This window comes from Genypterus blacodes, unplaced genomic scaffold, assembly GCF_046128005.1.
Source record: "Genypterus blacodes isolate CSIRO-AG114 ecotype Tasmania unplaced genomic scaffold, CSIRO-AGI_Gbla_v1 ptg000052l_1, whole genome shotgun sequence".
Classification (NCBI taxonomy): domain Eukaryota; kingdom Metazoa; phylum Chordata; class Actinopteri; order Ophidiiformes; family Ophidiidae; genus Genypterus; species Genypterus blacodes.
The window spans coordinates 4295464-4309706 of NW_027466864.1; the positions used below are offsets into that span (position 1 = coordinate 4295464).

General features: G+C 41.2%; 1 protein-coding gene across 1 annotated transcript in view; it reads right to left on the reverse strand.

Moving 5' to 3' along the window:
- The window catches only part of LOC143000816 (uncharacterized), an 83562-nt gene extending 70285 nt beyond the window's left edge, over window positions 1–13277 (reverse strand). The window contains exons 1-8 of the mRNA XM_076150246.1: window positions 12059–13277; window positions 11395–11439; window positions 10796–10836; window positions 9755–10058; window positions 8560–8606; window positions 7211–7505; window positions 6014–6060; window positions 4656–4959 (exon numbers count right to left, since the gene is read on the reverse strand). Of these exons, the coding sequence (XP_076006361.1) occupies window positions 4656–4959; window positions 6014–6060; window positions 7211–7505; window positions 8560–8606; window positions 9755–10058; window positions 10796–10836; window positions 11395–11439; window positions 12059–12311 (1336 nt within the window). The 5' untranslated portion in view covers window positions 12312–13277. The remainder of the gene's footprint in view (window positions 1–4655; window positions 4960–6013; window positions 6061–7210; window positions 7506–8559; window positions 8607–9754; window positions 10059–10795; window positions 10837–11394; window positions 11440–12058) is intronic.
- Between the last annotated feature and the right edge of the window lie 966 nt (window positions 13278–14243).

Consider the following 14243-nt stretch of genomic DNA (forward strand, 5'->3'; position numbering starts at 1 on the left):
ATGTAAAATCTGCAACAAGAATAGTAGCAACATCTTATAAATACAAAATAAAACCACTAATTACAGACTTCAACATGCTCACATGACACGGTATCAACAACAAGAAAAAGATTAATGATTATTTATCAGAACCAAATGACCTGCATCAAAAAAGACAGAGAGAAATGTGCAAAGCTGAGTGATGTCCTTTGTAAACCTTTACACATCACAATAACTAAACAACTACCAACTGCACTGATTTAACCCCTAAATAATGTGGCTAGTCTTTATAGTTGGGATCAAATAAATGTCGATAGATAAAAACTTACATTACACAGTCCACTAGAAACCCACATTGATCCATATCTCTTAAAAAACAAACACCAAAACATTCCACTCTCTGACAAAGTGAGAAAATAAGTCAAAGTGTGTTTTCCTTTAGCTTGTTGTAGATGGTCTGAGCCCGGTGAAGACTAACAGGCCCATGTGTCACTTTGAGAGGCATTATTAAACCTGTATAGTGAATAAGTGCACCTACCTTCTTGTACAGTGGGAGGAGGACCAGCTGCTCCAGATGAGGATCCTCCAGCTGCTCCAGATGAGGATCCTCCAGCTGCCCCAGGTGAGGATCCTCCAGCTGCTCCAGGTGAGGATCCTCCAGCTGCTCCAGATGAGGATCCTCCAGCTGCTCCAGTTGAGGATCCTCCAGCTGCTAGACGGAGACAAGGAAAGAGGAGGGGGGATTCCATTGGCATAATACATTTACTGATCATTTGGTTTAGCAATGACAAAATGATCGCTCTCTTTAATCATCAGGGCAGGGAAATGTATTTCATGTGGTCGGAGTAATAGTCCTATTCTGTGATATGTTGCCTTAAATGTAACGAATACAGTTGTGCAGTGAATATGTCATCATAGTATTCTACTAATCAGGCAGGTGTAAATATTTTTCTTGGTTACTCTTCATTTACAAATCAGCTCTATACATGTTCTTCCATTGCTGTCTTATTGTCTTGATGTTGCTCATCCTCTGAATCAAGTCATATCAGTGTTTATCCACAAACTGCCTCCCTGGGACAGAGGGAATGGGAATGACTCAAAGCTGGTAAAGTCGCTTCAGTATCTAATGACTATCAGGTTGAAAACCAAATCAACATTTTATTGAATGAAACTGATCACAAGTGAAATATCACTCATGTCATGATCTAAGTAAGTATTTAAGCTGTTAGAAATCAGCTGTAAGTCATTTTTGGTGCCCTCTATAGTTGTGTCAGTATGATTTGTTTACATTTATGTAAAACCCAAACCAGTCCACAGAAGCACTTGTGTATGCTACATTATGACATAATCATCCAATACTTCAGTGATTCATGCGTGTTCATTTGTGCAGGGAGCAGGGAGCATCAAGCGTGAGATGAGTCATGATGCCAAGTGCTTATCATCCATCCTTTACATTAATCTCATCTTGCATTTGGCCTCGACGTTGATTTGCAGGAAGATTAAAACAAATTGGAATCATCATATCTCACCCGGTGCAGCTGCAGGGTTTTGGCTTTGGTATTCCTCTGAAATAAAAGGCAGATTTTAGATTTGATATTTAGCTGTTTTCAGTAACTGTGTAAGCCTTTGCTTCATTAACACTGCATATTGAAATGACTGACTCTGTCGGATTTTTTGGGTCCATACTGTTCCATCACCACTATGTCTGAGTGTGAGCATGAAGTCAATGTCTGGATTATCAATGAACACTTCGTAGAAATTTGGGGCTTCTTCTATTATGAGAAGGTTTTCCTGTGGGAGAGTAAGGAGGGAAATGAAGGAGTTTCTACCTTTTCATAAGTGATTATTTCAACTGTGACAAGAAAGTTCAAACCTTACCGGAGGAAAAATTTCTGCAGTGTCCAAGTTTGCTGTGAGGAAGAAATGGTCGTTGATTTTCAGGGCTTCCACTGGATAAGGTTTTTCAATGATTTGGTAGCCAGAGGACAACTTCCTCTTATTGATGGCCTGAGGAAAAAGACAAAACTCAAGGGGGGGTCTTATGAGGAATAAAGTATTATTCTAATATACTACGAGTACAACTAGTGCCTTGCCAAAATTCCTTAAAGACCATGGTTGTTGCTGTTTCATATTGTATTAATAATTGCCGTCTTGCACCTGTTGTGATTTGTGCTGGGAGGGAGATATAAAATTAATAACCTCTTGTAGTCCAGGATCTCTCTGGATCAGATACACGTGTAACAGGAGGAAGGATTTGCTGGAACTATATATCAACATGGAACAGTAAACTCTCTGTTGAAAGCCGAGTTTTATCAGGATCCCTTTAAGAGAGAAGTGGGGCTGTGTCAGTTTGACATGGGATGGTGTGACCTCAGACACTTGTTCCACTTCCACAGCGTCTCCACAGAGTTCCATGTGTAGGACTGCAAACTTGTCAGACACATCAGAGATGTCCTCTGCACAACACACAAATGAACACGTCTGGTGAGGACATACTGATCGTACCCATGCAAGCATTTACACACATGGTATTAAACAACAAAGAAATAATGGGATTTCATTAAACGTCCTCTTACCGATGCAGATCCAGTGTGGCAGATACACTTCTTCTAACTTTCCATCAGTGATTGTGATGTCCAGCAGGGGACCTGCAGGTGTGAACCCTGTGCCTGCCAGTCTCTCCCTGTGTTCCAGCCAAGTGTTCAAGTGGTACTTGATGGTAACCCTTTCATGACAAACCCAGCGCAAACCAGACACGCTGCATTCAAAGTGACCTGCTTCAGACTGGAGGCTGAAAGAAAAGAACAGAATGACATTAAATGTTCAATACTGAATATTTACAACATCATTCATTTGAATAGTTGCGTTATGTGTGGCACACCCGATAAGGCGTGACCACATAAGGATTAAACCCTTTAATCTCATTTTGGATTACTGTATGAATGTATTTTATTCAGAAAAGAAACTTGATCCATTAATCTTAAAGTACTTCTATATTAATTGTCACTGTATTATTTGAGTGGAATGTGTTTGTTTGTCCATATCAGGGGGGTTGAGGGATGGAATTTGTTCCGGTTGCATGGGGGGAATCAATGGGAAAGCACTCAGGACCGCAGGTACTTCAGACTGGTTGATCAATTCCCGATTGTGCTGTTCACCTGCTTAACACAGGTAAAATGCCTCTGCGGCCAAATCCACCCCTGGGAGCCCTAACATGTGCACAAACACTTTGTATGGGACAAAGATACACATTTTGTAGAAAGAGATCAATATAAATATGCAATATATGAACAATATATACATTTATATACAATATAAATAAATATGCATGCATGTGTACTTGAATACTGGAGCTTTGGACTCCTAAACAGGAGCAGGAGTTTGTTGGTGGTCATGAGTTCACTGAGTAGTCAAGAGTCACTTATGAATATGAACAATAGTTCTAATAGAAGCAGGCAGATTATTACAAACAGTTTGGGGTTTAAATCATCATTAATGTTGCATTGGTCTGTAAAATTTTCCAAGATCCTTATCTTTGATCAGGTCTGATGATTGTGACATAAAGCTAAATATATAAAGTTCACCTGTAAGTTGGAGTCTGGTCCACACTGCTGACTTCAGGTTGGACTTTGGTCCAGAGAGCAGACTTCTGCTTCAGGGTAGAGGAATGAATCGATAAATCACAGGGATTAATCCTGATCAATCATTTTGAAACACTAAATGAGTTATTAAATGTATGAATTTACCACAACACTGCCACATGCTTCAGGACTCTCTTCAGGTCCTAAACAAAAAGAAACATACATTGCAGCCCAGTGAGAAGATGGACAGAGAGAGATTTACTCTGCTGACTCTGTTATTTTTGTTTCTCTGTTCAGACAATAACAGAGGATATAAAACTGATTTCATTGAATCTTGACAAACGCTAATGTGAGCTTTTTGTTAATTAAGGTGCAAATCAATTCCTGCACAGCAGTTCAGCTTGATGTTGGGGCATCTGCCAAATTTAAAAACTTCAAAAACAGATTACAGATAAATATCAACACTAAATATGAAACCTTTGGCATGAAATATATCATAAATAATATAATAATGCAGTTATTACCTTTAACAGATGTTTTTCTTTCAGCCCGCTTATTGAAAGTGCATTTGACATGAATGTCTCAGTACACTTTACACAGAATAATAAACAGTAGGCGTTACACACACACCAGCTCCTCAGACGTGATTACGTATCTGCATGTGACTGTTCCATCCTGTTCCCATTGGCTCGTCTTTGCACACACGCCCTCTTTCATGGGGGCGAGCACAGCTCTGCATTAACAGATCTTGCTGACTGACTGAGTCTGATTATAGGGTTTCAATTTTGTAAACCCAGCTTACACAAACAAGGCCGAGGTCAGTTGAGCTTCCTTCTGAATACAGGCCCCTGCTCCGACCAGGATTGGAGTGGAGGGAAAAATTGCCACGGCGACAAGCCCACGTTTGAAATCACATCCGTAGTCCCAATAACTCAGATTTAAAGCACAAACTCCCTTCATACCCCTCAGGACTACAGGACAGTTTAGCTTGATGTTTTGGCATCAGCATGATTTCAAACCCAGATCACAATCACTCACACTACATATGAAACCTTTGGTAATATATCATTATAAATACAGTAATGCAGTTACTACCTTGAACAGATGTTGTTCCTCCAGACTCATCTTTAGATCCTGAGCTGGTGTCTGACAACATCTGCACCAGATCATGTCTTTTAATTTTTATCAGAATTTCCTCTGCCACGTTCACACTCTGTGGGCCGAAGGTCCTCATCATCTGAACCACTGTGTCCTCTTCATCTGTGCTCCATTGTGAATGTTGGATTCGTCTTGGGTGTTTAAATCTTCCAGTCAGGAACCAGTTGAATGTATTGAGCTCCTCTTGTCTCAAACACCTGACTATTCTCCTAAGCTTCTCTCTGGTCCTCCTTGCTTCTTCCTGGTAAATATAAATCAAATGTTCAGAGAGCATGTATGTAAGTAATTCCTCCACTCTCATTCATTTCATTGTTGTCAGAATATTAATCATGTGAGTGTAATCAGACGAAATCCATCTCCAATTTCTTTCAACTGAACAGTTCAGCCACAGTAGTTCTGTTGTGTAGCTGTAGTTCAGACGCCCCGTCCCACAGCTACTTCATGTTTGCCTTTAAATCATTGACTGTCTGAACAGGTGTGTTACTGTCCTTCCTGCTGCCTCCAGCTTAAACTGTGTTTTCTACTATGGAAGGTTTCCTATGAGCCGACTGATGTTGGTATGCAGTCATTCTCCTTTTGTATTGTTATCGAGTGTGGAGCACACAGGGTCACAGTGCACTGAATCAGGCAGTGTGTGTGCCGTGTGTGTGCATGTGTTGACACCTGGAGCACGCCTGACAGTGAAACGGTCGTCCCTGTGTGAAGGTACAAAGCCCCTGCAGTCGGCCTGCAGCCTTCCATGTTTGAACATTGTTATTTCTGGAGCAGTCAGTTAGCTACATTAGCTTTACACCTTTTTAACAACTATCCTCTGACTGTCTTATTACTGATAAACTTTGCCTCCAATCTCCAGCTTGGTGTTTTACATTTTGTTCTAAAAACAAATCAGCTTGAACCTCTCGTCTCTTACCTGTGTGTTGGAAACCTTCAGGTCTTTAGTTAAGGTGATTTAAAGCTCATGTTGAGTTCTTTCTTTGGGTGCCGTAGTTCAGTACGTGCCATGACCTCATCCCTTCAGCATGGCGTCAGAACGTATCATAATACCAGAGTGCTACTGACAAGTATGAGTGCATTCTCCTCTCTGCATGTGTGGTAGATGTTTTATCTGCTTGAACATAGTTTTGAACTCCACGTTCCTGTTTTTACGCCCTCATTTATTCTCAGCACACTTGGTTTATTTTCACACTGCGCTCTTAGCTGTTAGTAGCTCGCTCGTATTAAAGAAAGCTCTCTGACGCCATGTTTTGGTGAGCCACAAACACATTTGATTTGAAAATTGTAATGTATAAAATCACATTGCTCACTTTGTCTGCAGATGGGAATTCCACCGTAGACTGTTTCCCTGAGGAGAAAGGAAAGCAAGAACCAGATTAGTCTGATGTCATGCTGTCTGTCTGTCACTGGAACATAGGTACAGGGTGAGGACTCAAACACAGGCAGTAAGGATATGGAGCAGTGTGCATTTAAACAACAGTTCCAAAACAAAGCTCAGCATAATGGCAGGAATCCAAAAAGGCAAAGTCCAAATGTTCAGGCAGACAGAGAAACTAGCAGGAAATCAAGGATGTAGACAAAATAAAAGCAAACAAGATCTATAAGAACAAGAGGGAACACACATCAGCCCACTTCATTTCCCCAAGGATGTTCATTACCAACACTACAGATTCTCAACAGGAGGCAGACATTTACGTTCGCTTCTTCCTGCGTTTCATGCTGCTAGTATTGCAACTAAAACAAAAGTTATGACAACAGTGCTTAGTATAAGGCAGTGGTTGCCCAACTTGTTCTGCAGGGCCCCCCTTTTGTAGATAAGAAAGTCTTCCCCCCGCACCCCCCCCATTTTGGGAACCACTGGTCTAAAGTATTGATCACAGGTAATAATTGATCAACAAGATACACTAATGACATAAAGTTGGATCAAATCCAGATGTATTGAAAGTGCATTTGACATGAATGTCTCAGTACACTTTACACAGAATAATAAACAGTAGGCGTTACACACACACCAGCTCCTCAGACGTGATTACGTATCTGCATGTGACTGTTCCATCCTGTTCCCATTGGCTCGTCTTTGCACACACGCCCTCTTTCATGGGAGCGAGCACATCTCTGCATTAACAGATCTTGCTGATTGGTGGCTGCGCGATACTGACTGAGTCTGATTATAGGGTTTCAATTTTGTAAACCCAGCTTATACAAACAAGGCCGAGGTCAGTTGAGCTTCCTTCTGAATACAGGCCCCTGCTCCGACCAGGATTGGAGTGGAGGGAAAATTGCCATGGCGACAAACCCACTTTTGAAGTCAAATCACATCCGTAGTCCCAATAACTCAGATTTAAAGCACAAACTCCCTTCATACCCCTCAGGACTACAGGACAGTTTAGCTTGATGTTTTGGCATCAGCATGATTTCAAACCCAGATCACAATCACTCACACTACATATGAAACCTTTGGTAATATATCATTATAAATACAGTAATGCAGTTATTACCTTGAACAGATGTTGTTCCTCCAGACTCATCTTTAGATCCTGAGCTGGTGTCTGACAACATCTGCACCAGATCATGCCTTTTCATTTTTATCAGAATTTCCTCTGCCACGTTCACACTCTGTGGGCCGAAGGTCCTCATCATCTCAGCCACTGTGTCCTCTACATCTCTGCTCCGTTGGATTCGTCTTGGGTGTTTTAATCCTCCAATCTGGAACCAGTTGAATGCATTGAGCTCCTCTGTACTTAAACACCTGAGTGTTCTCCTAAGCTTCTCTCTGGTCCTCCTTGCTTCTTCCTGGTAAATATAAATCAAATGTTCAGAGAGCATGTATGTAAGTAATTCCTCCACTCTCATTCATTTCATTGTTGTCAGAATATTAATCATGTGAGTGTAATCAGAAGAAATCAATCTCCAATTTCTTTCAACTGAACAGTTCAGCCATTGTAGTTCTGTTGTGTAGCTGTAGTTCAGACGCCCCGTCCCACAGCTACTTCATGTTTGCCTTTAAATCATTGACTGTCTGAACAGGTGTGTTACTGTCCTTCCTGCTGCCTCCAGCTTAAACTGTGTTTTCTACTATGGAAGGTTTCCTATGAGCCGACTGATGTTGGTATGCAGACATTCTCCTTTTGTGTTGTTATCGAGTGTGGAGCACTCAGGGTCACAGTGCACTGAATCAGGCAGTGTGTGTGCCGTGTGTGTGCATGTGTTGACACCTGGATCACGCCTGACAGTGAAACGGTCGTCCCTGTGTGAAGGTACAAAGCCCCTGCAGTCGGCCTGCAGCCTTCCATGTTTGAACATTGTTATTTCTGGAGCAGTCAGTTAGCTACATTAGCTTTACACCTTTTTAACAACTATCCTCTGACTGTCTTATTACTGATAAACTTTGCCTCCAATCTCCAGCTTGGTGTTTTACATTTTGTTCTAAAAACAAATCAGCTTGAACCTCTCGTCTCTAACCTGTGTGTTGGAAACCTTCAGGTCTTTAGTTAAGGTGATTTAAAGCTCATGTTGAGTTCTTTCTTTGGGTGCCGTAGTTCAGTACGTGCCATGACCTCATCCCTTCAGCATGGCGTCAGAACGTATCATAATACCAGAGTGCTACTGACAAGTATGAGTGCATTCTCCTCTCTGCATGTGTGGTAGATGTTTTATCTGCTTGAACATAGTTTTGAACTCCACGTTCCTGTTTTTACGCCCTCATTTATTCTCAGCACACTTGGTTTATTTTCACACTGCGCTCTTAGCTGTAAGTAGCTCGCTCGTATTAAAGAAAGCTCTCTGACGCCATGTTTTGGTGAGCCACAAACACATTTGATTTGAAAATTGTAATGTATAAAATCACATTGCTCACTTTGTCTGCAGATGGGAATTCCACCGTAGACTGTTTCCCTGAGGAGAAAGGAAAGAAAGAACCAGATTAGTCTGATGTCATGCTGTCTGTCTGTCACTGGAACATAGGTACAGGGTGAGGACTCAAACACAGGCAGTAAGGATATGGAGCAGTGTGCATTTAAACAACAGTTCCAAAACAAAGCTCAGCATAATGGCAGGAATCCAAAAAGGCAAAGTCCAAATGTTCAGGCAGACAGAGAAACTAGCAGGAAATCAAGGATGAAGACAAAATAAAATCAAACAAGATCTATAAGAACAAGAGGGAACACACATCAGCCCACTTCATTTCCCCAAGGATGTTCATTACCAACACTACAGATTCTCAACAGGAGGCAGACATTTACGTTCGCTTCTTCCTGCGTTTCATGCTGCTAGTATTGCAACTAAAACAAAAGTTATGACAACAGTGCTTAGTATAAGGCAGTGGTTGCCCAACTTGTTCTGCAGGGCCCCCCTTTTGTAGATAAGAAAGTCTTCCCCCCCACACCCCCCCCCCCATTTTGGGAACCACTGGTCTAAAGTATTGATCACAGGTAATAATTGATCAACAAGATACACTAATGACATAAAGTCAAATCAAATCCAGATGTATTGAAAGTGAATTTGACATGAATGTACACTTTACACAGAATAATAAACAGTAGGCGTTACACACACACCAGGTCCTCAGACGTGATTACGTATCTGCATGTGACTGTTCCATCCTGTTCCCATTGGCTCGTCTTTGCACACACGCCCTCTTTCATGGGAGCGAGCACATCTCTGCATTAACAGATCTTGCTGATTGGTGGCTGCGCGATACTGACTGAGTCTGATTATAGGGTTTCAATTTTGTAAACCCAGCTTACACAAACAAGGCCGAGGTCAGTTGAGCTTCCTTCTGAATACAGGCCCCTGCTCCGACCAGGATTGGAGTGGAGGGAAAAATTGCCATGGCGACAAGCCACGTTTGAAGTCAAATCATATCCGTAGTCCCAATAACTCAGATTTAAAGCACAAACCCCCTTCATACCCCTCAGGACTACAGGACAGTTTAGCTTGATGTTTTGGCATCAGCATGATTTCAAACCCAGATCACAATCACTCACACTACATATGAAACCTTTGGTAATATATCATTATAAATACAGTAATGCAGTTATTACCTTGAACAGATGTTGTTCCTCCAGACTCATCTTTAGATCCTGAGCTGGTGTCTGACAACATCTGCACCAGATCATGCCTTTTCATTTTTATCAGAATTTCCTCTGCCACGTTCACACTCTGGGGGCCGAAGGTCCTCATCATCTGAACCACTGTGTCCTCTTCATCTGTGCTCCATCGTAAATGTAGGAATCGTTTCTTGTGTTCAAATCCTCCAATCAGGAACCAGTTGAATGTTTTGAGCTCCTCTTCACTAAAACACCTGAGTGTTCTCCTAAGCTTCTCTCTGGTCCTCCCTGCTTCTTCCTGGTTAATATAAATCAAATGTTCAGAGAGCATGTATGTAAGTAATTCCTCCACTCTCATTCATTTCATTGTTGTCAGAATATTAATCATGTGAGTGTAACCAGAAGAAATCCATCTCCAATTTCTTTCAACTGAACAGTTCAGCCACTGTAGTTCTGTTGTGTAGCTGTAGTTCAGACGCCCCGTCCCACAGCTACTTCATGTTTGCCTTTAAATCATTGACTGTCTGAACAGGTGTGTTACTGTCCTTCCTGCTGCCTCCAGCTTAAACTGTGTTTTCTACTATGGAAGGTTTCCTATGAGCCGACTGATGTTGGTATGCAGACATTCTCCTTTTGTATTGTTATCGAGTGTGGAGCACTCAGGGTCACAGTGCACTGAATCAGGCAGTGTGTGTGCCGTGTGTGTGCATGTGTTGACACCTGGATCACGCCTGACAGTGAAACGGTCGTCCCTGTGTGAAGGTACAAAGCCCCTGCAGTCGGCCTGCAGCCTTCCATGTTTGAACATTGTTATTTCTGGAGCAGTCAGTTAGCTACATTAGCTTTACACCTTTTTAACAACTATCCTCTGACTGTCTTATTGCTGATAAACTTTGTCTCTAACTTTGCCTCCAATCTCGAGCTTGGTGTTTATTCATTTTGTTCTATATCAAACTGCCCATTTCAGCTTCAACCTCTCGTCACTTTAAGAGGCATTATAAGCCTGAATAGTGAGTAAGTGCACCTACAACCTACAGGGAAAAGAGATCCGGCTGCTCCACATGAGGATCCTACAGCTGTAAGACAAGGAGAGAGGAGGCGGGATTACAATGGCATAATTCATTTACTGATCATTCGGTTTAGCATTGACAAAATGATTGCTTTCTTTAATCATCAGGGTGACGTCACTAAAATTATGTTTTTTTTTGACAAACTCATTTTTAAACTCTTACTCACTCTTTAAATGTTCTTCACTTGCTGGCTTGTCGATTCTAACACGAGAAACGACCATTTTAACATGTGAGATTGGGTTTAGCACTGCCCTGGCCTCTATCACCACAGGGTTACTTCCTGTTACACTTTTGAAAACTATAGCCACTTCAAGAAGTTGACCTCTAACACCTTAAGAGACTCCAGCAGAGGCTTTAGTTGTCAAACTTGCACATCTTCTAATTCTCCTCTACAGCCAGCAAAATCCAGTATAAAGTTGTTTTTACATGCTGAAAAGTGATCAGACCAAATGACATGAAGAGAGTAACATTGGTGGAGCCTCCCTTTAAGATTCTGTTCTGGTCTGGTCTGTTCTCAGTTAAATAAGTAAGAATAAATGAAAAGGTTTCCTTTAAATCGCTCACCGTCACTGGAGCCTGGTGCAGAGGACTGTCCACCCGTTTCTTTAACTGGAATAATACAAGGAAACATAGGAAAATGAAAATGTAAATGATTATTATTCATTTGTTTAAACTGGATGTGAGACACTGTGTAGTTTAGTATTGTAGGATTCAGTGATTCTGACATTTCCTTATTCTTGTATTATTCAATTAATTGTTCTTCACTGCTTGCAAAACTTGGACGAGCTATTAATGTGTGTAATCACAGTCCACGGAAATGAAGAACTGTAGCTTTTAATAACTATTAATTTTTAACTATTCATGATTGAATAACTACAATTATAAACGTGTAACTGACATCTTCAATGTTAGAATTCCTATCTACTGGTTGTAGCCTTTAACGTGCAAGGACTTGTCGAACCAACTCGGCACAACAGGGTTACGTAATCAATCTGTGGAAAAATGGAAAGCAAAAACGGGCGGGTGAAAGTTCAACTGTACACATGAGTTCAACTTTACATTTCGCTTCTTTGAAACCTATTTTTGGTCCCTTTTTTCTGTTTACCGCTACAAATACAGGCAGATTTGTATGTTGCTGTTTTGTCCAGAAGACTTTCTGTTTCGATTTGGTTTCTGCAGCCTGGTGTTCCGTCTCCCGAAACACCAAAGCACTCGATCTTCATCTCACCCAGATCGTCAGCTTCATCGTTGAGGCAAAGCTTCCTCAGGATCCTCTCCGCCTCTCTCACGGCTCCGTCCTCCGTGAAGGTGGAAACCAGCACGTCTGTAATATCTAAGTAGTCTTTTCCCTCCACTTTGTTACGGGGGACCCGCGGCTCTTCTTTGCGGTTCCGAAGCTGGACATAGAAACATTTTAAGTCTTTGGCGTCCAGGTTCTCCAGCATAAATGAAATAGCCTTTCTTTTGCTTTTATCTGCCATTTCTCCTCAAGGACAAAAAAGGAGTTTGGTTTGTACCAGGCGCGCGCAGACTTCAAACTTGGGCGTCACCTGCAGGAAATGCCAGGGGCAGTGTTGCCAAGTCCGCGTATTATAAGCGACTTTGGGCTTGTTTTTTGTTGTAAAGTCGCTTGCAAATCTCGTCAGTCGCGGGTTGCGGGTTTTTGGGCTTGTTTTCTAAACTGTAGTCGCTTATTTGGGCTTGTTTTGCTGCCTGCATGATCCCCGCCTCTCCCAGCTCTCGACTCCACCACGGTCTATGACAACGAGAGTAGAGATGTGACGTTCGCGAACGATCCAGTTCTTTTGGACGGCTCATTAACATGAACGATGAGAGCCAGGTCGCGATTGGTTGGGAGCCGTTCTTTTTTTCGTTCATTTTTTTTCTCTCTCCCTGCGATCATCTGTTTGCGATCACGCCTCTAGCAGACAGATGCTTACAAAAGCTCCTCACTCCACTGTCCACGCTTGGCTTAGCCAACTCATGGCTAAGAAGCTTAGTGTCGTGGCTACATCAGTTCCATCCGAGAGAATTTTCTCTAAAACAGGACAAATAATTACAGAGAGGAGAAGTCGCCTCAAGCCCGAAAAAGTAAGGGCACTTACCTTCCTCAATGCAAATTTGCCAAGGGACAAGAAAGAGAGGCCGTTAAGCATGGTTTATTATTGCTGCTTTATTATTTATTTTATTTATTTTTTATTTTGTCTACAGTTGATGTTGTTATTTGAGTTATGGTTATGCTTTTAGTCTATTGTACAGTTTGTACCAGTATTTCCAGTAGCGTGTATGCAAATTTTTTCTCAATTTATTGCAGTTTTATATGTTTTGATAACACTTGAAGTATTGTTTTAGAGTTTTGTATGCAAATATTTTGTCATTTATATTAGTTATTGTTTTCTTTAAAATGTGCACCTTTATTATAAGCCTGTGTTATATAATATTGTTTGTATTGAGGGTTTTTTGTATTATTCTTGAAATCTGTATTGTAATGTTCTTGAATTTTTTGCACTTAAAGCTTTTGCAACTTCTTTGAAGCTTGCTTTGGGCTTTTTGTATGTATTTGTAAGTATTAAGGTGTTGGATAAGTAAAATAAGTCAAAGTAGGTTTACGCGCGTACACACACTTTATACAATGAGAAAATTGTCATCTCACTGTCAATCAGACTTAAAAAATCTTGTCCACACATGTCAAATGAAGCTATAATCTATACTATAGAATAATTCAAATTCAAATATTTGTGGGAAATCTAAGTTAGAAATTATTCTGATCCAAATCTCAGCCCATCATTCCTCCCTTCTTTCTTATTTACAGGATAATAGGAATTAACCCCAGACTGGCTTCTTAAAAAGTGAATATATAGAAAAGAGCCAAATGAGCCAGTTTTTTGAACGGCTCTTTGAAGTGAACGGATCCCAAATGAACGGCTCCCTCCAAAGAGCCAAAAATCCCATCTCTAAACAAGAGACACAAGTAAAGAGTGGGAGAAAGAGAGTGGACTAAAAGAGTGGATACGAGCTCAGGTGGGAGACAACACTAAGGCATTCTGCCGTTCCTGTAAATGCGAGATACGTGCTCACCATGCGGATTTAATTCAGCATGCAGGTACAGAAAAACACAAAAAAAAACGCTGCCCCTTTCTCTTCCATAAGGCTCACAGACGTTGGTTTCACATCTTCAAAACCAAATGAGACGAATCAAGCAGAAGAGTTAAAACAGCCACTTACGTAGCCTGCCACACACCAATCAGTGCTGTGGATCATCTTGGTGAATTCATCATTGGATCTGCCTGTTGTTTTATTTACTTTCCGTTTTACACGTTGCTTGTTTGGTTCAGAATTTAAAAGCTCACATTTTTCAGCTTTTATATTGACTGTAATTCATGTTAATTTTCTGTTACTTATTCAGTAGGCAT